Source organism: Calonectris borealis, chromosome 19, assembly GCF_964195595.1.
Source record: "Calonectris borealis chromosome 19, bCalBor7.hap1.2, whole genome shotgun sequence".
NCBI classification, from domain to species: Eukaryota; Metazoa; Chordata; class Aves; order Procellariiformes; family Procellariidae; genus Calonectris; species Calonectris borealis.
Window position 1 is genome coordinate 9377830 of NC_134330.1, and position 25363 is coordinate 9403192.

A 25363-nucleotide genomic window follows, 5' to 3' on the forward strand; every position below is an offset into this window, starting at 1 on the left:
AGAGGGGATGTGGGGCGGGGAGGCGGGGCGAGCTGTCCTTCGTCCGCCATGTTGAGAAGGTCCTTCCCCCCCCCCCCCCCTTTTAAAGCCCTAGCCTGCAAGGAGGGAGGGAGAGAGCCACTGCTGAGGAGGACTTTCCTCAGGAGGGGCGTAACGCGCCGTCCCTGCACAGCACGGTGGTTGTGCTGCGGGCTGCTTTCCTGGCTTCCTCTGCTTGGCACCTCACTGAGGGCAGAGGGGCTTCTCCTGAGGGACAGCTGGCTGCTCCCTGTGAGAGGCACGTCTTCCCTCAGTTACCACACTGCACAGAGCTATTCTCAGGTACAGGACAGAAAGTAACAAAAGGTATCTCGGCATTTTGTCCCTCCTCAAAGCCCTGCTTGCCGTTAGACTGCAGCTATCACCCCAATCCAGTAAAATACATGAGTTTTTGACGAAGGGCTAAAAAGAGCGGCTAAAAAGAGCAGCTAAAAAGAACAGGCTAAAAAGAGTTAGCAGCTGCAGGATGGAAGTTGCTCATGCAGGATTGCTGCAAAATGTAGGAGATTTTTGTCTGTGGGTGTGATGGGGATGCTTGTTTGAGGGGGAGTGTGCTGCTGTGCTGAAGATGTGCCCAGGAAAGAGAAAGAGGTATAAAAGGCTTAAGTCAAACCCCTTGTTGTGCTTGTGAGGCAAAGGGGCTCTCCTGCGTTGGTTTATCCCTGAAGGACGTAGGCTTGATTTTGGATGTCCAGCAAAAGCCTTCAGAAAAGGAGCTTTTGGAAGGTGACTGCAAGTCTGAGGACAGGCACTGCTGAGAGGAAGAGCTAAAAATTAGGGTAGTTTATCCCAAGGAATTAAGTAAATGGCCAGGGAAGGACTGACAAAAATACAAATTGTCTGTATATTCATGTGTTGACTGTGAAAAATATACTGTGATAAACAGGTGTGTGAGACTCTAAAATAAAAGGTATGGGCTGCTCTGCTCCTCTGCCATAGGTTTTGAACATCCTATTGGATTCTCTGAGTTTACATTTTAATTCTCAAGGAAATGCGGTTTCTGGCTAATTGGATGAACCATTATGACCAGTGACAGAAAGTAGGAAATTCCCTGCCCTATTGCAGAAAGAAGTTACTACACAGGGATTTATACTGTATCGGTTTGCCAAAACGTTCAAATCCTTTAGAAAAACAGCTCTCTTTATTTTTTATACTGCAAGGGGTTTATTTTGTTTGTTAACACCAAACTTGGCTTGCAATGAAGGAAAGAGGACTAGCCTATAAGAGAGATGTTTTTAGTTGGCAATGCTAAAGTCATTTCCCACGCTGCAATTTGGAAGGCCTAGTATAGTCTGAGAGTTTCACTACTGTGCTAGTACAATTAATCAGAACACTACTCCCAGATATTCTTGCAGTTCTGATTAAATCTGTGTCCTCTTCAATGATTAAACTAGGATGATACAAGACATCCCACAGTGTATGCTACTATTACTGAAATTCATTTCATAAATGGTGTTCTTAGCCAAAGAAAGTCTTTGTGAAAGTCCTTCTCCTTTGTAGGTTGACTCTAATTCCTAAATGTATTCTGTATTTGTATTTTGTATTGCTTCAGTCAGGTTCATTCAATCCTAAAAAACAATCTATCCATTTAAACATAAAGGCTATCATGTGCAAGTGCATTTTGTAAACTTATTATGCTAAGAGACAGTCACCCAGATTGGAATTCAGGCGTGTTGATGGGAAGTGACACTATTGTGGATGGTATTTCTCTTTCAGGAATAAAAGGTAGGCTTTGTTCACAATGTCAGTTAAGCCAGCTCTAAATTCACTCACTCAACTTTCTGTACCTGATGTCAATTCAGGCATGAATACACATTTCTGACAGTTCTATTAATAGAGGACCTAACTACAGCATTGAAGACTGAGAGGTTATATGAAACAACTCTATTTCTATTACATTCTATTAATCAAAATCATCCTGAATTGTTCACCGTTAGGTCACTCGCTGGCAGTCATCTTACTTAAGAAGGGAAGTTTTCTACGGTCTCCTATGGCTTGTGTATGATGTTCCTTGTAAGGAACATAGGAGGCTGTGGGTTGGGAGAGAAAGGATATGGTTTAAGCTGGCACAGATGACCTGGATTCCTCTATTCTGGCAGCAGATTAAACCCTAGTTTATAAAAGTAATGTGTGTTTCATTATAGGAATCATTGGCAACTTAAAGTACTCTAACCTTGCTCTGTCAAATCACCTTGTGTGCAGCTGCAAAATGTAGAACATGGCTACTGCTGGTGAGGGCAGGTGTGTGACTGAGACATAAACCAGTTTAGTGTTTCCTTACAGCAATAAAGACTCTGTGGAATCCTGTCATCAAAATGAAGCCGTCATGCCACAGCAGAGCTGGAACTCTGTTGGCTCACAGTTCATGTTGCCTGTCCTTAAACACAACAGGCTATCTGAAAAGAGATAAAAGCCTTTCCCTGGCTAGATTAAGTGATCTTCTGTTCTGTCAATATCTATTTTCTATCTATTTTTCTACTCCCTATGCACAAACACCTTATCCGACTGTTTGCTCAGGCAACATGCAGTACATTTGAGGAAAAGATCTCAAGATAGGAGAGATTGTTCTCTTAAATTTGTTTTACTGTCTTTGGCATGCAGCCTCTCTGCAACTGTCTCTCCCATCTCTGCATTAAATGGAAGGGCAATAAGAATTTAGATTACTTTCTTTTTCCTGAGACCATTTCTTGTATAATGACTGTTCAGATCTTACAGCCATTTGCTGTGGTCCTCACTGCATTAATCTTTTCCCTTGGCAAGGGTATATTATCATAATCGTTCATCTTGTGGCTAGAATAGGAAATCCTGGAAGTTTTTCTGTCACCTTAAAAAGGATCAAGGTTTCACATTCAACATCTTACTTTGCTTGAATATGATGTCTTTCGTTTGACTTTCTCCCCCAATTCCTCATTCACGACACAAATCACAGATTACACTAGTAGATAGTTTCTGTTCAGTAGAGAGTCTTCCAGCTGGATTCACAGTTAGCAACATCTGCTCCCCTACTTCAGCTTCTTGGCAAAAACAAAAAGCTGATGGTAAGATAGACATAGCTCCCTGTAACATGTTCTGCAGTGTTCATCTAATTTTACAAGCTGGAGTCAGTGAAGAGACATTTTAAATGGTAGCAATGCGAGGTATCAGTTTTTAGGCTTAAAAAAAGTTCCTGTTAGGCAAACAGGGACCATTTATACATCCATTATAATGTCTTCAGGCTTGAGTTTCTTGCAGTTTATATCTAGCAAACAAGTTGTTTTCTTAACAGTAAAGGCTAAGTATTTTTAAGGGCTTATATTCTGGATCAAAATTGTCACAGGAAAAAGTATCAGTTTGCTCAGCTGTACTGTACTGGTCACCCCCTTAGACTTGTTTTTGCCATGCATTCACTGATACATAAGTAGTTTGCTCTACGGAGTCTCTCTTTGAATGAGCCTTGATTGAGTTTGCTTGTGAGTAGTAAAATCCAATTTACTTCTTCATATATTGTATGCAAAGGTAACATCTGGCTACTACCACGGATGTGTATCATACAGGCAGTGCTCTGAAAATTCCTTGTTAAGAGAAAATTTGGGAAAAAGGAGACAGCAATTCACTATATTTTGTCTTCTTTTCATAGCTCCCTGCTGGCTTAAATAAGAGCGTAACAAGGACTAAAAGCTGTTTTGTTTCCAATTAGGTGTGACCTGTAAGTAGAGGACTAAACCTGGGCTGAACACATCAGTCTGGTCAGAAGTATTTTGCGTAAGTTCAAGGCTACTCCTACATAACAAGTTCAAAAGTTTAACTGTTACTCAAATGCTGTTGGGCTCATGTTTCACTGGGAAGTGGGGTTGGGGGTGTGAAGAAGGGGGGTTTCCTGGAAAAAATGGACCAGTGAATCAGTAGCACGGCAAACAGAGAAACCTGGTACGGGAATTGCTGCAGCTGCTACAACACATCTCTTCAGAACATACCTCCATGCAAGTAGGATGAAAATGTTTATATCTGCTTGTATTGTAGCAATGCTGAGACTCTCCAACTAAGATCAGAGTCCTGCTGGGTTAACACTAATCCTTGATGATCTCCTGTAGAGGTAAGAATCTCCATTCTTCCGTAAGACTCCAAATAGTTAGGATGGACATGTGTGGCAGTCCATGGTGCTAAAATGTCTTGCCCAAGATGCCAGAGCAAGCCTGTACTGGAGCCAGAAATAGGAGCTGGTCCTGACTTCCATTCCCTGATACATGAAACCACAATGGCTTTAATGTTCAAACCTCACCATGTGTCTGTCTGTCATTCCTTCATAAATCCAGCAGTATTCCACCTAGGTCACTGACCACAGATAAAGGTTTCGGTTGTGGCATGAAGCGTGGAAAATGATTGCTTGAGCCAGGGAGAAGGTATGTGGATGTAGACAAAGTTGTTCACTGAAGGGCGACACCTAAACAAAGTGTTTTGACGTGACTTTTGGGTAAGATTTCTGGTATGAATCAACCTTGACAGGAATGGTCATGGTAAAACAGTCTCTGGAATTGAACGAAATCCTTATGGATTCTTATGGAGGTGTTGACTCAGACTTTTGGCAGGAAGGTGCTGTTTAAGACCTTGGTAAACCAGAATGACCTTGTTCTAAACTTTATTTGTATAAGCTTAAACTATTACTTAAACAGATAGCATTCTCAGCTGGGAGATTTTGCCTAGTCATTAATGTTAGGATCAGGGTAAAATGCCCACCTGAGAGGTGTTCACTTTACACAACATGGACATAATTTCTTCAGAATACATTGGATTTCTTCCCTCATATTAGTGAGAAACAGTTGACTTCAAAATAAGACAGCAAACGAAAGCAGCAGAATTTAAAGTAATGATGAAAGACTGGCTTGAATGCCAAAATAGTTATGGGAAGGGTTAAACTAAAATGAAAATTGCAATTTTCTAGCTCATTTTTCTAAGGAGCTGAGTGTGAGAAATTTTTGCCTTGCTACCTGCAAAGCCTGACCTCATTGACAATCAGTTTAATATACCTGATGGAAAGCAGTCATGAGATCCACCGCTGTGTCAGTTTTCAATCCTTGGAACAAATACAAGGATGTGAAATATGAGGCAGGTAGTAATTGATTTGCCTTTTCTGAAATGTTACTGGAAGAAAATAAAAATCAGTATTCTTACTGGAAGAAAACAAGGACATATGTTTGAGAATGGTTATTTGTATATAAATTTGATGCCAGAAGTTAAAATAGTGTTTTCACTACTTTCTTTTTATATTGTTGGCTTAAACCGGAGATTTAAATTATTGATTCATGATTTAAAATGGCAAGCAGGAAATCTTAATTGACATGATTTATTTTAATCTTATTTTACATTTATAATTTTTAAATCTTTTCTTAAATAAAAGCAGGTTCCTTGTGCTTGGCAGGACGTTACTTTTTGTCAGTCAGGAGGACAGGAGTAGTCATTGATTTAAGATATGTCAACATATATCTATACAAACTTTTGATTTTGTTTTTTTAAGTCATTAAGTACTATTTGAGATCTTTCATTTATTAGACACTGTGAGCTTTTAACTGATTATTTCTGTTAAGTTACATTTAGATGGGATTCAGTTAAAATACACAAAGGAGTCATTAATGAGAGATCAAAATTTGTTTTTAGCTCCCCCAACTTCCAAGATATTAATACTACCAGATCTTATCCTCCCCCAAGTTAGAACTAATCACCCTGCATCTTGATTTTGCTCATAGTTTGGAAAAGGGAAAAACAAGCTTCCTTTTTCAAATTCCAGTTTAGTTCTCATCTCTGAATGAACCAGTAATCAAACTGAACTTGTTGAATAAACTGAAATGAAGAATTCACTTTCTTTCTGCACCTGCAGATGAAGCTAGTGTTGTAAAAAGCTGGTTCAGCACTCAACATGCTATTTCTAGCCACTTACTCAGTAACACCCACCAGTTTGGTGTTTTGACTTTCTCTGAAATTATTGCAGCAAGCCTGGACTGCTTGTATATTTTGTACGTAGTGATTCTAGATTTCACTGCAGTGTAGGCTGCCCTTATTTCACATTTTATTTTAAATAGGGCTGTTTTCAAAAGGACAAACATACTTGGTTTAAAATAAAGAATGACACTTTAAAATTGTTTCACCTTTTAAACTGGTAAGTTCTTTGCTTTTGCTCACATTTTGCAAAATGTATCATAGTTGATACCATAGTTGATACCACAAATTGTGGCTGATAATTGTTGGTTAGGAGGTATATAAAGTACTCTGCAACAAAGTTAATTTTTTCCTGGAATTGTCTAGAACAGTAAACTTGCCGTTCTTTGAGATATACTTATATTTGTATGTGACGTGTTCTAGCGCCTTTGCTAGTACAAAATTAGTACAGTGCACAAAAAGGAAGAAAATATCTATGCATGATGGGTAGGTATTTCGTAGCAAATTGCCATAGAGTTTAACGGAGCAATGTATATAATTGTAACCTGTACAAGGGCTGTACATGAACATAAGCAACATGACCTATACTGGTATGGTTCAAGTGCCAAATCCCTTAATATGAATGCAGTTATACAATAGATGAGGATTAGTCCCATATGGGAAGCAAAATAGGTTAAGACAGTGTAACTACAGACATATATGGGCTGTAGTGTTATCATATAACACAATATTTGCCTCTACTGGAAAATTATACTACCGTAATTCTTATAATACACATAGGTACTCTAGCATTGAATTTAATATCTACAAAAGCCCAAGGAAAAACTGGGCTTTGAAGCCAACAAGGAAATACCAAGCAGGCCTGTTGCTGGAGACAGGTGAGCGGCCAAAAGGGATGAATGCCTCTGACCTGTGGAGTCTGGTAACTTCTTGCTGCGATCTTGCTACAGTGCTGGATTTTTCTGATCTTAATTTCTTGCTGCGTATGACTGGTTTGTTTTTCTGTTAGGACTACACTATGAACTTCTCGGAGGAGGAGAAAAGGGGGGAGGGGGAATGGAGGCAGTGAAAACACAGGTGACTTGAGTTATATTTGGCTTTTTTGAACAGATTAATCACTTTTCTGACTTACACCGTCCTTATTCTGTACTTTTTAATTCTTTCTTAAGGAAGCATCTTAATGAACTGAGTCAGAAAACATTCTATTGACATAAGCCTTGTTGTGCGGTAAAGAAAATCTTTTATTTACAGTTTAGAAAATTGAGTGACTGCAGTTCTTCCGTGACACTGATGAAGCTAGTTAAACTCCTGCAACTGTTACAGACTTGAAAACAAATGTTCTTCTCGGCTTCATTTAACTTAGGGATTCACAATTATAAATTGTCGTAACACTTTTTTTCAAGTAAATATACCAGCTGAAGTTGATATTAATGCCCTTATTGATAAGAGTAGTGGCATTATGTGAGTATTACTTTCTGCTCTGTGTTAATTTTAGCTTAAGACAACAGTGTTACATAACAAGGAAACATGATTAAAAACAAAATATCAACTATTAATGAAAAGCATCTGAAGAGCTACTTTGAAGTATAGACTTTGCTGGTTGCTGGCCCGTAAGAATGAAGAGATAATCGTTCTTTCACTGGTGCTGAACTTGCCTTAAGCGAAAGCAGCTACTAAAGTCATGAGAATAAAATTCTTTTATTAGCAGCCTGAGATTCTGTATTATTATGCTGTATCAAAAGCCTGTAAAGTGTGCATATGCCAGCATGATTCTAGGCAAGAAAGAAAGGCCAGATTTTGTTCATATACCTTTTAATTTTATATGGAAGACCTTTTGAGACCAACCATCTTCAGACCAGGTAAAATTACTGGAAGTATAAAGAGTGGATGGAAGATGATTATGAATGGAACGAATAGATAGAATAGAAGTGTAAGATATGAATATGTCTACTTTTTAGTTTAGTATTGCTAAGTAATTAATAAATACAAATTATTCATATCATGATTTTACTGCTGTGGTTGCAAATTTTGTAAAGAATAGTGTATGCAAAACAGAGCCTGAAGAACCAAGTGCTGAAGCCTGAAAACATCTTGTGCATTAATTAACAAAAATCAGATGTTAAGGAGAACTGTGTAAGTGTTTCAAAGTTTTAATGTTTATTGTTTTCTTTCTCCCTTTTAAGTATCGATGGTACCATTTGCTTTAGAGGTAGGGACTTGAGGTCCCTTTGCTTTACCAAAGGAAATTGGTAGCAGAGCAGGGAATTCTTCCCATCTCTTCGTCTCCCAGATTACCAATATAACTGATGATAGACTATCCTTCCCATTTTTTTTTTACTTTTTTTTTCCTCCATGTTCATGGATTTTTTGGGTTTGTTTCATTAAAAGCAGACGTTTGACTGGCCAAGGCTTTTACTTCTTTATCACTAGCTGATTAAAATTGAACAGAAGATGCCCAGGAAAAAAGTGACTCTGGCCACTTTCTGCATTTGTTCTCTTGTTGTTGGAGTGGAAGCTACCCTCTGCCTAAGGTGGGTACCTATCAGTGATAGTATAGATATGTTTTAATCCCAATTTCCTATCTAAATTGCTTCATAACTTTAAGTGCTTCCAAATATTTGCACAATAACTGTCATAAACATCAGCATCCTGGTGTTAGTATAACTAAGAGCTTTGTAATGACAAAAGTTTTCTCTGGTTGCTGGCAGAATTTGTTTCCCAGTGCTAACATTTATGCATGGCTATAGGGAGTTCATGTACTTACCTTTACCAAAAGGGTGAATACAGTTTGCACTTTGCCTTACTGGAAGCATTGAGAGTGACAGTAGATTTTGTTTGTGCAGGATGCTCTTCTGGGAAGTAAAGACATTCTCAATACTAAATTACATTATTCTTAATTTAAATCTATGTTTATTCAAGTTTTTAGTTAACCCTAACCTTAACATTCTCTGTAGTGGTTAAAATACTGTGTTCACTTGCAGAATAGTCTTCTCTTTCAGTCTGGAGGTAGCAAGGCTAGGAAGAAAAAGGCCTCATAGGGAAAGGCCCCCATTTTTGTTCTGTCAATGCTTGTTTGTTTGTCATTACTCATAATAAATGTCTCATCTGTTATGCTGTCGTCTTAATTAAGAGGGCTCTGGTGTATAGAAGTCAAGACTGCAGTGGTCAACTAATGGTTTTTTTGGGGATGAATGTTTCACTGTGGTAGAAAGGTCAAAACATAGATTAAACAGACATTTAATTCCATAGTTTTCTTCCCAAATCCATGCAGATTTCACAGTCCTTTTCTGCTATAATTGTGGCAGAAGCATCCAAAATCCTAAAATGCAAGAAATCCAGTTATCAGGTACACCAGTAAAAGTGAGCTTGAGCTAAAAAAATGGTAAAGGCAAAAGCAGTTAAATTGGTTAGCAAAATAGTATCTTTGGTGCATAGTAACTATAATGCCTCACTTCTCTGGACCTCCATGTGCTGTTCTGTGCTTGAATAAATCTCAGCTAGAAGAGGAAGCTCTGTTCCAGTGATGTGCAGCTTCCTCCTTTGTCTGATGTTAATGCAAAATGTTCTCACTTGTAAAGAAGGTTTTTTCTTTTTAAATTTTTTTTTTCCAGAGAAGAAGGAGGGAACAGTTAATAGAATTGTAGTGTGTTCATTTTTTATTGCTTTGTGATTATGGAACTGTAATTTCTTCTGCTATACCTTTTGAGGCAGAATTATATGGATACAACCGAGAAGAATGTTACCTGTGAAATGAGTTAGAAAGAAAGAGAAAGAAAAGAAATTTTTCATGAAGTTGCAGTTTGTTTCCTAATCAAAAAGATGTAGGAGAAGAGTCTGAACTAGCCTCCCTGCCCAACCAAAAGCATGATCTGCATTCCAGGAAGTTTAAAGTTATATATAGCTTATTTGTCAGTAATAATGAAAAAAGTGGATTTTACAGTATAGAGTGTGTAAATTTTATTAGCTGCTATCATAAGGCTAAAGTATGCTTACGCTGGATCCACACTGTGTTTTGTGCTATTACCCAGGCAATGTGAAAGAAAGCATTTTAAAAGGAAATTCAGGCAGAAGAGGTAAAAAGGATGCGGTACCTAAAAATATAGCATTTATTGAAACTCACAGAATGAGAATCTCCCAAGCAGATATTTTCCAATTAAGTGTATAGTGAAACAGGTGGTCCAGCTGATTTTGTTGAAGTTTTTTTGGTAACAGAAGACTGCTAATAAAGTGTCCTGGCCTCAGAGAGTGTTAGTCTGGATGGTTCAGTCCCTTGCTACATATTTTTTCCACAAGATGCATGCAAAAGCAAAAGGCACGCGAACTGAGTAATGGCTCACACTGTTAGTTCTGCAAAGGTCTGAAGAAAAACTGTTGGCAATCTAGTCTTGATTAAGCTACTAAATTTTACTATAAAATACTAGGTATTTCATAACAGTATTTTAACTCATTAGCAGTTGCTACCTGAATGTTAATCATGACTAAATGTGGCCACGAGCAATACACTGAGATACGGCAGATTCAACAAACTACAGGTGCAGAATTTCTCAAGCTTCCATCGAAGGAGAGCACTCAGGTTCCCTCCCTTCCGGCTAGTGCGGGCTGTATATCCCAAGGGAATAACAATTTGGCAAAGAAAAATATACACGTTAGTAGATGAGTCATCCCTGGAGTTTTGCAATATGGTCTTTTACAAGAACAGGATAGACTATTGATTCTATAATGTATCTGAAACTGAAAATCATACTACATTTTACGCATGATTACATTACTTGAGCAACTTGCTCTCGTGTCAGGTCTGTCACTGTTTGGTTTAAACTGTTGGTCAAACCGCCATCCCTCCAGACATACAACCTGGATCTTAATGTCGAGGTCCAAGTTTGTCTTTGTGTTTTATCATTGCAGACTGGGTTCAAAACTGAAAGTGATTTATTGCCCAGCTTTGGTTCTAATAGAGACTACAGTGACAAGCCTTAAAAAAACCACAGCCTTTTACCTAACTCTCTGTCATTCTGCAGCTCTTTTGTAGTCATTATCGTTGTCTTTGAATCTCCTTGGAGTGGAATATTTCAGGTGGATCCAGGCATGCATTTATTAAGCTGTCTGCCTACCAGAATTATGTTGAATTTCATTTTTCTGATCTTGTCAGGCACTAAAATTACTCAGTCTTGCAGAAATCCATATTTCAATTATTTGCAGAATCTCATGATTTATGAATTTGCTTCCATCACAATAGGTTTAAAATATGTACATCTCAAAATGCAGATCATTCCCACATATGCTTGCAAATATAAACAAGCATGTGTTTTCTTTTGGCTACTTTATGTTCTCTGTCTGGGTGATACATGAGAGAAGTAAGATACCAAAAGCAGCTTACTACTTTCTTCCTAAAATCAGTACTGGTAGATCTAGTCAACAATTAATATTATTTCTGTATTCAATTCTTTCATAGACTTTGTTGCTATTTGCTATTCAGTGGGTTAATAGGCTTCTTTTTGTTACATGTATAGAAATGATTTCAAGTTAATCAGGATAATAAAATATTTTTCAATTTATATCTTTCTAACATCTTGGTTCACTATTAATGCCCCTTCTGATGTAGCTTTCTGGGAAAGCTCTGGCAAAACCTGCAAAGCTGTCCATGGATGCGGCAGCATCCACCATTAAAGGGTATTTGGATAAATGAATACATTCAAAGGCATTTTGTAGTAAATACTTGGAAATCCTTTCAGGGAAAACTGGAAGCTCTCACATCAGTTGTCTGTAAACAGTCCTGTCTGGATTGCAGGCATGGCACGTTTACTGGCAGCTCATCTGGGTTTAATTAAACTGACAGGAATACACCAGCGGTGTTAACGCATGCTGCTTCTGCGAGTCTTAGTGGGTTAACGTTGCCCTGCCTTTGAGCGCGCAAGGCATCTCTTCATCAGCTGCCTCCTACCCACGCCGCTGGCTGGTTTCTTGCTCATAAGAATGGCAGCATAGGGGAGGGTTGTGGCCAAGTAAGGGTAGCTCCTCAGTCTCTCAGGCGGTGCACGTAGCGCAGAGTGAAGACCCAGCAGGACTGCTGCCCAGATGCTGAGTGGATGCCTAGACAGACAGGACACTCTAGATGAGTAATAGCCCAGGAGAACGTCTTTGAATGCTCTGGTTGAAACAAGGCAGCTTCCTAAGTGCATAAAACTCCCGTGGCTTGGCCTGCCGAGTATCAGCCAACCAGTTCTAGCTACCACCAAATGTGCGTGTTCGTCTGGGGGGTCTCAGTTGCATTTGTCAGGTTCAGCCGTCAAAACAACTTTTGGTACCACAGCCAGATTCAGAATGGTGTAAGAAAATATGTTGCTGTGTGTGTGTGGACTCGTGCCAAATGCCTAGAATAAACAGGTTCTGACTTGCTGCTACCATAGAAGGATTTAACTGCTGGTGACTTCTTGTATGACACAGCTATGAGATCTCATGCTTAAATGAACCATCAAGAGAACAGAGCTGGTGAAGGGAGTATGATAGGGATAAAAAGCTACTTTTTATATTGCATTGGCACCTGGCACCCCTAGTGTGAGCTATGTAGGCAAACACTGCACTTTGTTCCAAGACAATCAGTCCATATCCTGACTGACAGAAATGAACAAATAAGGCAAAAAAAAAATTTTGCTATAAAGAAATGAGCTGTAATCTTGCCTAACAAAAGTTGACTTGTATTGTATAGTGGCATTCTGTAGCCCACACAGCAAAAGTGGTTCGTCACAAAGTTTTGCAGGAATTTTTTGGCATGGCGTTGTCTTTGTGAACATGAAAATCGTAATCAGAGAAAAGGACAAACAGGCAGTTAAAGGCAGAATATCTATCAAGGAATGATGTCTATCAAAGCTGACAGAGTAAGGCTAGGTCACAGCGGGCCTTTTAGAAGCGACTGCGGATTTGTACCCAGCAGTGAAAAGCGGAGTGGATGGAAGGGTATGGCTTGTGACACTGAGGTAAGGGAGAAGGGGGACGATGCGAAGGGAGGGTGATGTCTGGTGCCAGTCACAGTGGCAGAGTTGCGGTATATTCGGCATTGAGGTCCCACATGACAAGCTGGCTCACAAGCTTGGTGCTGCAGACAAAAGAATGGCCCGCTAGTATAGCATGAAAAAGCATAAAGTGGGAGTGATATCTGGAAGCTTTAATGAAGGGCAAAAGGGGAATCAAAAGTTTAAGAAGAGTTTAGAACTGGTGGTTTGGTGTTTGTGAGGAACACTTTCTGTTTAAACTGACTCTATCTTTGGAAAATGTGGAATGTGGAAATTCCATTTTAGGAAAGAACAACTGAGTTTTTGCCATAACAGTATTAGTTAAAAACCTGCTTTTAACTGTCTATAAACATCAAGTCTAGCAGTAGATGTCAAGAGTTGAGAGCAATATAGGATGTGCCCTGGAAACTCAAAATACATTTGGATCAAGAGATATTTAAGCTATCCAGAGTGAGAGTTAAATCCTGACGATCTGCCCTGTGGGGCCTTCCTTACAAGGTCTGAGATGTGGCTGGGCATCAAATATGGAAAATATTTGTACTAAAGGATATAGAGCCCAGATCCACTACTGCCTTGCTTTTGAAGAGAACAAAGATGAAAAAAAAAAAGGCACAACTTGGACTGTTTCATTTCCTATTGCTAATGAACCTCTCTGCCGCAAGCAGCCAAGATGCATCAGTTTGAGTCTCCAACACCCTGTTTAGGCTCTATTTCCGCCTGTTCTTGTTGGGTTTTCTTTTTTATTTTGTTTTAAAGTAAATAAATAGTTCGCAGGAGGGGCTGTTTGGTCGAAGGGTTGTTAACACCGCTCGGGGACAGCAGTTCGGTGCGGGGGCGGGGGGAGGCTCCGCCCGGTGCCAGTGTTTGAGCGCCACCTAGCGGCGCGGCGCGGCACTGCAGCGGCTGCCGGGAGCCGGCGGGGAGCAGCCTCTCTCGCCGCAGCCTCCGCTGCCGCTGCATCTGCAGGCTTGCTGTGGGGTGAAGTAGAGCGCAGCTGACGTTCACCTTGCCCGCCTTAAAGCCAACTGTAATTCTTCAACGTAATTTTGATATTTTTTGCATTTTTTTTTGTATCCACGGTTGTGGATGTAGATAAAGTTTTTCATCTCTACAAAGTTGTGCTGATTCTTTATTGCTCTCAAGTATGTCAACTCTTGACTTCATTGGTTTAATAAAGCAGTGGGATGCATAGATAATGTGACATTTACTCAGTGAAGGCTCTATAGTCGGTAGTAGAGAAAAAGGTAGTGGTGATAATATTGAATAGAGCAAAAATTGCTTCCTAATAGTAAGTTGACACACTCTGAAATGTTTTCAGACACAAGGTGACTCATGTGGAGCTCCCTTGAGCAGGAGTGGGGAGAGATGCCCATAATCTATACCTAAATCCTCCCTGAGAAAGTTGAGAGCTAAGATATAATCAAAAAAAAAAAGGCCCCTCTTGAAATAAAATTAATGTAGACTTACCTATGATTAAATTAAACATGCCTTCTGGTTCATGAAGAACTAGATCTTCATGAAATGAAGATAGAATGAAATACTACAGTGTTGAGCACGCAGGAGTAAAGGAGTCTGGATTTTACAACGTTGCCAAGAATACTAGGTGCTATTTCGTTTTTCAGTTTAGTCTGAAGTGTGAAACACACAGTTTTTAAAAAAAACAACGATAGACTCTGGTTTTCATGCATGAGTCATAAACTATAATCAGTACTCATTCCAATTAGCTGTCTCACTCTTAAACTCTTACAGTTTACTGTTAATTTTCACTTTAAACTTTCTTAACAGGGTGCAAAAAGTAAATGACCTTCTGAAGTTGGTAATCCACAAAATGGCTCAAAAGACATGTGACTAGTTATGTGTTTAAAAAATAATTAATATAATAGGAAAACTGATGCTAGAAGAATTGAGTAAGAATACTTCTTCAAATCTGAGTGGCCAGAAGAAAGACAGGGAAGAAAGGTATCCACACACCCTGAGAGAACAAGAATGCCTTCCTGTGCCCTTCTTTCTTCCCCTTTCAGACCCCTTTTTGGGGGAGAAAGGGGAAGAAATCCTATTGCACAATTCAGACCTGTGGAACGTGCACAGTTCCAGCAGGGATGAAGAAGACTGTTTTTGTTTCCATCTCCATTTCTCTGCGTGCTGTAGCATTCTGGGTTGTTTGGGGGTTTGTTTGTTTGTTTGTTTGTTTGTTTTTGGTATTTCCCCCCTGAAAAAAACAAAACCAGCAAGTAGTCTGGAGTATGAGTCTTCTGCTTAAATTGCTGATTTGACCTAAAAACTCAGGACCTAATTGGAAAGGATTTTTTTCTGCGGGTAGATCTGGCCAGTGCAAAGCCCTGGTGGTAACAGGGGGAAGTGATTGGTCGGGTGGCAGGGACAAGGCTAGTTAGCCCTATTTTAAAGGCCAGGGGTGTGTGTGAGTGTGTCAGGAATAAAGATCTGAGGTGCAGAGGAAGCAAATGACTTGTCCAGAGTTGCACAAGAAGTCTGTGGTAAAGGAGGGCTCAAGGCAAAGATAAGTAACTGATCTAGCAAACAAACTTCCCTTTTTTTCTTTCCCTCTCTTCTCTAGAAAGGCTGTTTTTAGCTCTGGCAACTTACTGACACCTTAGCAAAGATTATTACTAATTTTGCATATGCAGTTTCTGTGAGATCATTGCAAAGTTGAGCACTTTTATTTCTTGGATGCACAGTGGATTATTTTGCTTTTGTTTATGTTTACTCTTCCTTGTCTTCAAGGTACAGCACTTCAGCACTTTTGCTTTTGCAGAAACACAGGACTGCAGCTTCTCTCTTTGTAAAGTTCTTTCTACTGCAAGGAACATTTAATTTCAGTTTTTAGTGGCTGGGCTTCATTGCCGGAAATGACCGTGGGGATTGAAGTTCCTCATAGCCCGAACACAAAATTGACTTGCAGCTTGGTGCACTAAGGAAACACTTCATAATCTATGGTGATTTTCTGCACTGGGAAATATGCAAAACCCTGCTGCACATGAAAACACAGGCTTGCAGACCCAGCCGCCTCCTGAGGAGCAGAATTATGGAGCTACTGCAGCACATGTAGGACAAGGTCCATTCGTGTCTGTGTCAAGGAACAGTCCAGCAAAGAGAGATTACCTGATAAGTGCTGTGCTGTGCTATGCGAATTTAATAAATTTCATGGATTGGTTCCTTGTACCAGGTGAGAGCCTATTTTCTCCTTCCAAGGAAAAAGAAATTTAAGTTCTCAACAGCTCTACTTACTCTGTAGTTACAAAATGTTTTCTAAAGTAAGGATATGCTTTATATCTTTTTAATCTTTCTCATTTATCTGCTTTAGCCTGTTGGTCATACTCTTAATGAAACTTCCAAGTATAAATCTTGAAAGACCAATAAACGATGTATTAGTTATTAACGGTTAGTAGAATGCTTATAAAAATCACATCTGTTAAATGCTTAAGATTCATATTTTTAAATCTCAGTCTTTTATAAACAGACTTCAGCATACAGAGCAACGAGTCTATTTTTGTGTCTAGATTCTACAGAGATTTGACTAAGAAGCTTCCGTTTATTGTACACAGCAGCTTACCAGGCCTTCTTTGGATCTAGTAGATTAGATAGGACATTTCTTTATGTGAAGAATAGTGACGCCATTCCCCCCCCTTGAAAGTACAAAAATTATGTTATATTTGTGCAAGTTTGTTTAGAGGAGGCTTAACTTCCTCATGATCTGTTGGAAATTGTGTGATTTCTGCAATGAAGACTGTAACATGATTGTGTAAAGAGAACGGAGACCCACTTCCTTAAGCATCACCTACTGTTGTCGATTTTAAGCCCTCAAAACACACTAAACAAGCCTGTTTAGAGAGGAGACATTGCTTTATTCTGCGCAGGGTGCAGGGTGGATATTTTCCACAAATCAAGCACAGCTTAGTTAACACACGGTAAGCATTTTATACATTCCGAGCAACAGCTATCAGTACTTTTCACATTTACACTTAATCACCCTTACTTCTACTGATTCTTGCAATGCCGCGTCTTCACTTAAAGTTACAGTGTCCTTTCTTTTTACTGCGCATATTCAGTGGGGAAGGGCTTTGTTGGGTAGGGGGCTTTCCTGCCCGTGGGTGGGGTTTTTACTATGCTCATTAGGATAGTTCACCCGTACTTCAAGTAGTTGTTTCTTCTTCTGTTCTCTTAGTGCTCATCTTGGTACTCCATTATTTTTCTTCCCCAAGGCCATGCCCAGTTAACTCCCTAGAAAGGTTGAATAATGTCTTGTTTAATTTCTCCCCAGAGCCTTCCTGGGATTCACCATCCTTGGCGCATCTAATCCCTAAGATAAACAATGTCAATGTAACCTAAAAGCTAACTATTTGATTAGACTACACTACCAAATTTACAACTTGTTTTCTAATAAATAATATCCTCCTTCCAAAATGTGATTTTTAATTTTTTTTTTACCTAGCCATGAACAGCAAAGCATTGCTTCTAGCAAACTAATGGGAAATCTATGCTTTCTTCTCCCATGTAAACTGTGGCCTGTGTAAATTCTTCTGTTTAGCATCACTCCTAAGCGTCTACCATGCTTCCAGGGATCTGATTTACAAATTAGGAGGAAACACTTGTTGTGAGCTTGCTATATCTTACTTCTTTGAGTGGCATGGAAATCATAAATATTTTAAAACCTTGGAAAAAACCCAAATGATGGATTGTTAAATTTGGAATTAATATCTAGTGACAGTACACAAACTAATTATTTTTACTACTGAGATGATTCAGAAATTTAAGACATTCGGTCAGTATCTTTAAAAATTGAGAGGCTAGTGGGTTTAGGTTTAAGCTTTTTTCTTTTGAATACTTCTTAACCACACGTATAAGAGGGAAGGAAACAAGTAGGAGTGCATGCTGAATGATACTGCAAGACTGTTAGTGAAAAACTTCAATGTATGAGTTCTATAGTCAAGTAACTTTCCCTGGATAAGGGCAAGGGACAGGAGAGGATGAAAATATCTTCAAGCAAGAACTGGGACGCTAGGAGGGTATGCACTTGGAAGTATTAAGTGCAAGCAGTCATTTGGCTCATTCCAGGCTTTGAACTATTCTTTGGCTCCTGTACATGCTAAGAGCTTAAAATTTTCAAGAAGGCCTGTGAAGTAAAGCTTGCCTACTTGTCAACGTGCCCAGTTTCTTGTGAGTGAGGTACCTTCAGGGACACGTAAGAATTCAAGAGCAGAGGTGAGGATAATATCAAACATCTACTTATGACTAAACTATAAATATATGACTAAAACACTTTGTAGTTAACTCTGTGACCCTTTGGGCCATGGGGGAAATCTGTAAATTGCAGTTTATTCCACAGCAATATAGTGTTCATCTGCTAGAATTCAGCTGCATTGCAGAATTCTTGCATCAGTACTTTTGAGTTTGGCTGTCCATATGTATGAACACATTGTTAAATACAAGTTAACAGGAAAGTGAAGAAGTAGAAGCTTGAGTATTTGTTTAAAAGTAAGCTGGTGGCAGTTAGGAAGTTGTGGTTTCCGGGCAGTTTTGCTCATAGGCTTTGACAGAGTTTGCATCAATCTTCACACAGAAAACAAGCTCTTCCACTTACTTGTCTGCTGGAATTGAGTCTTCAGTTTGTTAAAAATGGTCCTCATGCAGACTTTTTCCCCTCTGATTGTTACCCTGTTCCAAGCTGTTCAGATCAATGCTTTGTAATTTGCCAATAGCTGGTCAGGCCAGTTAGTTCAGTTATGTGGAGGGGATAACATTTTAATGGTGCTCAGTGTTAAAGTTAGTTTGAGATGAAGTTGTGGTTCCGTTCAAGTCTTGTGTTAGCTGTGTTTTGTTCTACTCTATTAGTCTAAAACTGAAGTTCCTGTAATACAGTATTTCTGTGTGTTGATACCAGAAAGAATAAATACAATTGATTGTCCTGTTTTAATGATGCAAAATGTCTGAATGAAGTCACTGACTTTAACTTCTGAGACCATTAGGAAAACCCTAAATGCGGAATATGTTAAAGAGTCATTGAGAAACGGCTATAAAACCTTTGGTGCTGCTGTTCGGCTAGACCTTGATCTACACTGACTTCAAGTCACATCAGTAAATGGTGAGGAGACTCATTATGCTGCAGCCACGGGGACTGTGGGAAAGCACAGATTTAGCTTTAAACTAGCTGGCTCAAGAATGCAGCATAGTAAATGGCATAACACGTAAAATACACTGCAGGAGCAGAATAGGTACCTCGTGCTAACCTCACCCTGAGCTCCCTTCTGCTGCAGATCAGCTTCTGTGAACATAGCAGACAATTCACACAGAACTTGTTCTCTTAAGTAGTGGCTTCATCCTCTTAATAATGTTTTGATTTTGACTATTTTGGCAAAATTACAGCTGCCTGAGAAGAAATTTCTTTTTTAATTGATATCTTTCAATATCAGAGTAAAGGTATGCTTATTCAAAGCAGTATCTTCTGCTATTTTAATTTTTTTTTCAGGAATATAATGCAGAAATGCAAATTAGGTGAGATGGTAGATTTGCAGCCTTGGCATGATGCAGAGATGAAAATGACCTTTTTGTCTCAACAGCATTCATGCATCCATGAGGCGCCAGATCCATGGATCTTCCCTCAGATTGTTGCTTGTGTGACTTTCTTCCACACTTTTTGACAACTCTTCTAGCCTTTTTCCACAGCTATTGAATGGTTAGAAATGGAGATGGAATTTCTGTCAGCTGTTTATCACTAATAGAAATGATCACTTTTGGTGGAGTTTGTCTGTCATTGTCACCACTAAAAATGTTAATTTGTAAATCCACAGTTACCTGTATCTCATCTGATCTCTGCAAAATTGTCATGGAAATATGGATAGAATTACACGATTGGAACCATGATCTGAATTACAGTAGTATTTCCCTGGCTATGGGCGGATTTAGCCACCATTGGCTAATGAAGACTGTAGCCATCTGCATCCTGAAAAATCCAACATGCACTAATTTGAATATGGTATATACTGAAAATATTAACAGTTATTCTTAACAGAAGAAATTTCAACTCATCGTAACATTTTCAGGTCATTAAGAAAATTTTAGGATTAGCTGTATGAAGATAGCAATCTCCTGCCTGCAAAACTTTGCCACTGTTTTGTTCCACATTGTGTCCATTAAACTTGGAACTGTAAACTGTTTATGTGCTTATGTACTAATGGTGCAAAAGAAACAGAACAGTTGTGATTGAAATAGTGGGTAAACTGACTCTCATAAGACCTGTATAGTGGAAGATCATGAATTTTATTTATAGTGATAAGAATTTTTAATTCTCTGTGTATCTGTGCTTGTGGTAGAGTAGTGGTTTACATGTAAACTAGCAAGCAGTGCTGCAGTTCTTGCAAGCCCTGTTCTTGAAATAAATCTTTGAGTTGGCAAATGAATAGAAGTACAAGGAATGAGGAGGGTACTTTGCTGTCATTCAGTGTTTGTCTCTCTTGCAGGGATCCTGTTAGAAATACAGAAATACTTCGAGCTTAGCGATGGGGATACAGGTCTGCTGCACACAGGTAATAAAATCTCTTAAGTTCAGATAGTTTATTTTGCCTTGCATCTATGTGGTCTGTTCCTAAAACACAGTCTAGTTACTTATTTCTTCTAGTTCCTACTCGTGTGTGGTATTGCTCACTTCCGCTTGTGGGCAGGCTGGCTGTAATGCAAAACTGAAAGTCTTTGGTTCAGGGAAGACTGGAGTTGAGTCCTTCAAAAATCCCACAGAATGTGAATCACAAAAGATGAAGGAATTTCTCAAGAAATACAGAACTTGAGCAATTCAATTCACACATTTTATTTTTGTATAGGGTTTCTTGAATCTGCATTTCTCTTTTTCTAAATATCAGTCTACCTACTAGTTCTACAAACTCAGCCTGCCTTTCACCTCTGCCCTAAAAATAACCTGAGTTTGTCTGAGGGGTGCGGAGTACGTACAATAAAAATAATTTGACCAATATTGTCTTTGCTCTTTCTTGGATTTCCAGTCTTCATCTTGTGTTACATGCTGGCTGCCCCCATCTTTGGATACCTCGGTGACCGGTACAATAGGAAAATCATCCTTGGAGGTGCTATTTTCTTCTGGTCTGGCGTAACATTAGGCAGTTCATTCATCAGTGAATTGGTACGTTGCTTTTTTAGAGGGTACTATGAAAATAATCTGCATACATCTTGCAGGAGTTGATAGAGTCCTTCTCTGATCACGTTTGGAAGAGCTATCAGTGAGCACTTGCTCCCCAAGCCTGGACTAAATGGACTTGCTGCAGGAATGCTTTATGGGATGGTGGAGTCCAGCCTAGGCAATGGAGAACCCACACATTACTGTTGCAATTGATGGGATCTTATTTTTGTCCTGAACATTTGTTGATTACGACCTTACAGTGCAGCAGCTTGTTTGGCAAGCTTGTGGTCTATCGACCCTATCCTGTAATTCCCTCTGGGTGTCACTCTAAGAAGTCACTTCTGTGCAGAAAGTAGAAAGCACAGCAGTGGGATGTGAGGGAAGCAGGTGTGAGTGGAGGGAATAGAGACATGCAAAAGGCAGTGGAACTTTTATTTCCTCTGCTACATTTGATCCACTAAAATGCACCTCTTTAATAGTAAGCTTTCTTTCTTGCATGGGCTTTTTTGGACTATAATATGTCTTTTGCCTGCAGTATTACTGGATATTCTTTCTTTCACGAGGACTAGTTGGCATTGGCACGGCCAGTTATTCCACAATAGCACCTACCATCATTGCAGACCTGTTTGAGGAAGGAAAAAGGACCACAATGTTATCTATCTTCTATATCTTCATTCCAGTAGGAAGGTTGGTTTTCTTGCTAGTAACTGACCTGTCTTTTGAAATTCTGTCTGACCACGCCTGCAATTTAATACACCCTGAGCCTTGATTAGACATATTTTGATGTATATCTGCATTGGCTCTAGCAAAACAATTTGTCACTTGCTTAGCATATTTAAATAGAGCTGGTTAGGCTTATTTCTGTATTTACCTTGAAGAAAAATTTGCTTTTTTCCCCCAACATTTTTTAGGGAGAATCTAAACTCTGAAAACCAGTAGGCTTTGAATAAAATATTGAATCAATTCTAAAAGAAATATGTGCATGGGGTAGGTAATTTATTTCTGGGTTTTGGAAGACAAAAGCTTTCAGATACTTGTTTACTCGACAAATTTTTCAGGAACCCTTCATTAAATGTCTCGCGAGGAAGAATTGGCACTTCCCTCTCCTCTTTTAGTTAAATCGACATTGTGTCTGAAGAAGAGGTGGAGAAGGGCTTTTTAAGTGGTTTGGAGGCATACTCTTTACTAGAGCAGGCAGCCAAGGCTCAGCCCAAAAGGCAGATTAAAACTAAAGGAATTCCTGCAGGGCTTAATTCATATGGCTAGCACAGAAAAGAGTAAATAATAAACTGCTTTAGGAGCTGTCTGATCTGGGTTTGCAGTGTCATTCTACAGAATATGTATTCCAAGGGGAATCTGGGACATTATTGCCACCATCTCAAGTCTGCTCTGAGGAGGTTAGACTCTCTTTTTAATACTGGCTGGCAAGTAGACTAGCATAGACCATGAGGGTTGTTTCTGTTTATCTGTTTTGAAAATTATGACAGAATACTTCTCTGTGCTCTCCTTAGCTGGCAAGACGTGTCGTTTCAGCCAGCAAGAATTCATTGGTGCCTACTGATTATTCCTTTCTGTTGCTTACAGTGGTCTTGGTTATGTCCTAGCAGCCAGCATGGCAGATGTCACAGGTGACTGGCACTGGGCATTCAGGGTGAGTTACTCACTGTCACTCATAGGGCTGCGCCATTCACTGTAAAATCAGAATCATCACTGGGGTTTGTGTTACTTATGTTCATTGCGTTAAAAGCGGTGAGCAGTGGAAGGACTTTCTACTGTCTGACTGCTCGTGAACTTGGTGTTTAAGAGAACTCCTCCTGCAGGACAAGTGGAAGATTTATGCCTGGCTCTTGCAGAATGAAAGCAGGCATAGGTGAAATTGTACAGCAGCCAGGGCAGGTGCTGATGTTCCTCTTACCTGAGGAACACACTCGGAATGGTTGTCAGTGCACCAAGACCTCCTCAAACAGAGGAAACTGAAGGTAAAATGATCATTATACTGGTAGCACCAGAATAATTCTTCAGGAAAATGGAGAGAGGTTGTTTTCTGAAATGCTGTTGGGAACAACTTCTATTATTTGAGGGTTTCAAGAAAAAAACCTCTGCTGTTCTGGTCATCGTGATGTCTCTCCATACTGAACACCTAGTGCTTTGGAAGTACTTTGTCAGATCCTCCTAACTTATGTATAAAATTAACTAGCAAGTACAGGATGAGTGGGGAAGAATGTTTACTGGAATAACAGTCTGACGTTACTCAGATAACACGGATGACTGCATCAGTGATTCTTGGATTTGTGGCCAGAGTACTATAGTACAGTTTTCTTTCTTCATAGGTTTTTCTCCAAAATCAGAGGGAGTGATCATGTATCTGTATGATGGGGAGGGAGGATCTATCATCTTTCCTCCAAAGTCATCATAAATGACCAAAGTCCCTCTTCTTCTTTACCAATGTGACCTACAAACAGCAAGTGACATCTATTTCTGAACATATCTGCAATTCTCCGATATGTAATTCTAACACTGAAGTTGACATGGTGTAGTGGGCATGGTGGTGTTGGGTTGACGGTTGGACTCGATGATCTTAGAGGTCTTTTCCAACCTTAATGATTCTATGATTCTATGATTCTATGAATTGTTGTGGAATTTTCACTGTAAGAAAAAAGGTATCCTTGATCTAACCAGCCTTGTGTCTACAGATAACTCCTTGCATGGGAGGCCTAGCACTGGTTCTTCTGATTCTACTGGTCCCTCACAGGACCAAGAGAAGGACAGCAGCACACAGAGCACTGAGCATCTCCGGCACAATACGGGTAGCAGCTGAGAAACCAGGTGTACACAGAACTGCCAAGACTACTTGGTGTCAAGATGTCATATCACTTGCCAAGAAGTAAGTGATTTTAGCAACAAAGGGTCCCTCCATTGAGGAACGACCATTCCATTATTAGAAATAGGCCATCAAATCCTGCTCAGCTCCTTTCTATCACATGCTGTATACAAGATGATTGAAACACCATTAACAAAAATCTTTCTTCCACTCTTTTAAGGAGTGCTACACGAGAGATCAAAAATTTCTTTGCTTCTGCTATCCTCCCATTTTGAGGAGGGGGAAGGAGGCAAAGCTATGATGGCAGTGTGCTCCTATTTAAATCCAACTCTACTTTCTACCAAGTTCCCCCTTCCCTCTTGCTTTAACACGTAGAGATTGGTGAAAGTGCATGTTTTGCAGGTGTAACTTTATCTGTAAGTCTTAATGCCTGAGGAAGGTTGGCTCAGCATGTCTCAGGCAGGATTTATATGGTATTTGTGAGCCTGCTGTGCCTCTGATACAAGAATCTGTAGGACCCCAGTATAGTTTACAAAGTAAATATGTGTTTTGACCAGCTAACCTTGGCTGGCAGATGACCTCTTCCTTTTAACCACACACAAATTAAAGCCGACACCAGCTGACTTGCGGGACGAAGGAGAGCGCTGATTGCAGCGGGTCTCCCACTCCCCGCAGCCCGTGAAGCCCTCGCAGGGGCAGGGCGAGGGGTGGGATGCGGTGTGAGAACGGCAGGTGCCGCTGCGCACCCGCGCCAGAGCCGGCCCTGCACCGCCCGCGCTGCGGGCTGCGGCCCCGGGGACCCCCGAACGCTTTCCGCTTAAAGACTTGCTTTCCCGGGACCTTGTCTGTCTTTGGAGTGTCCTTCTAGAGGATCCAGTGTTTTCTAATTGACAATTAAATCTGCATCCTGTTTGCATCCAGAACAGCAAGTACATTAGAGATCCAGTTTGTTGGATCACAATTTGCAGGCAGTACAGCCTGAAGTGAATAAAAAATGAACTTCCTTAATCAAAAATGAACCTTTCTGACATTTCACCAACTAGACTGTTGTCAAAGGTGCTTTCCTACAGAGATGTTCCTTACACCTCCAGTGGTGTTGTAAAAATAGGTTTTAATTTTCTTTTCCTTTAGCAATTGATTTCCAAAGCATAAGGACATACTGCCAAAAACCAGGTGGTTCAAGTCCAAGAGCCCTTTATCTTTAGAAGATGAAGAATTAGCTTCATATCATAACAAATCCTCTAGTCTGGTGGTCACCTGGTCATTTGCAGCACTTTTATTTAGTCTTAAGATGTCATACCTCCCTATTGACCTCAAAGGGGACTTTCTCCTAAACTATTAACTAGAAAGAGACCAGTAAAAAGTTAATTTTCTCCTAGAATAGGGCAGGAAGGAGACGAGATTTGGACAGTTTTTAAAAATGCTTCTCCTTTTGTCTGAAAA

The 25363-nt window shown here is 39.8% G+C and overlaps 1 protein-coding gene across 1 annotated transcript in view; it reads left to right on the forward strand.

Moving 5' to 3' along the window:
* Positions 1 to 58: 58 nt before the first annotated feature.
* The window catches only part of LOC142090686 (protein spinster homolog 3-like), a 47322-nt gene continuing 22017 nt past the window's right edge, over positions 59 to 25363 (forward strand). Inside the window, exons 1-10 of the mRNA XM_075168985.1 lie at positions 59 to 345; positions 4039 to 4111; positions 6730 to 6827; positions 8341 to 8480; positions 15699 to 16140; positions 20432 to 20497; positions 20966 to 21102; positions 21635 to 21786; positions 22684 to 22750; positions 23793 to 23983. Of these exons, the coding sequence (XP_075025086.1) occupies positions 15933 to 16140; positions 20432 to 20497; positions 20966 to 21102; positions 21635 to 21786; positions 22684 to 22750; positions 23793 to 23983 (821 nt within the window). The 5' untranslated portion in view covers positions 59 to 345; positions 4039 to 4111; positions 6730 to 6827; positions 8341 to 8480; positions 15699 to 15932. The remainder of the gene's footprint in view (positions 346 to 4038; positions 4112 to 6729; positions 6828 to 8340; positions 8481 to 15698; positions 16141 to 20431; positions 20498 to 20965; positions 21103 to 21634; positions 21787 to 22683; positions 22751 to 23792; positions 23984 to 25363) is intronic.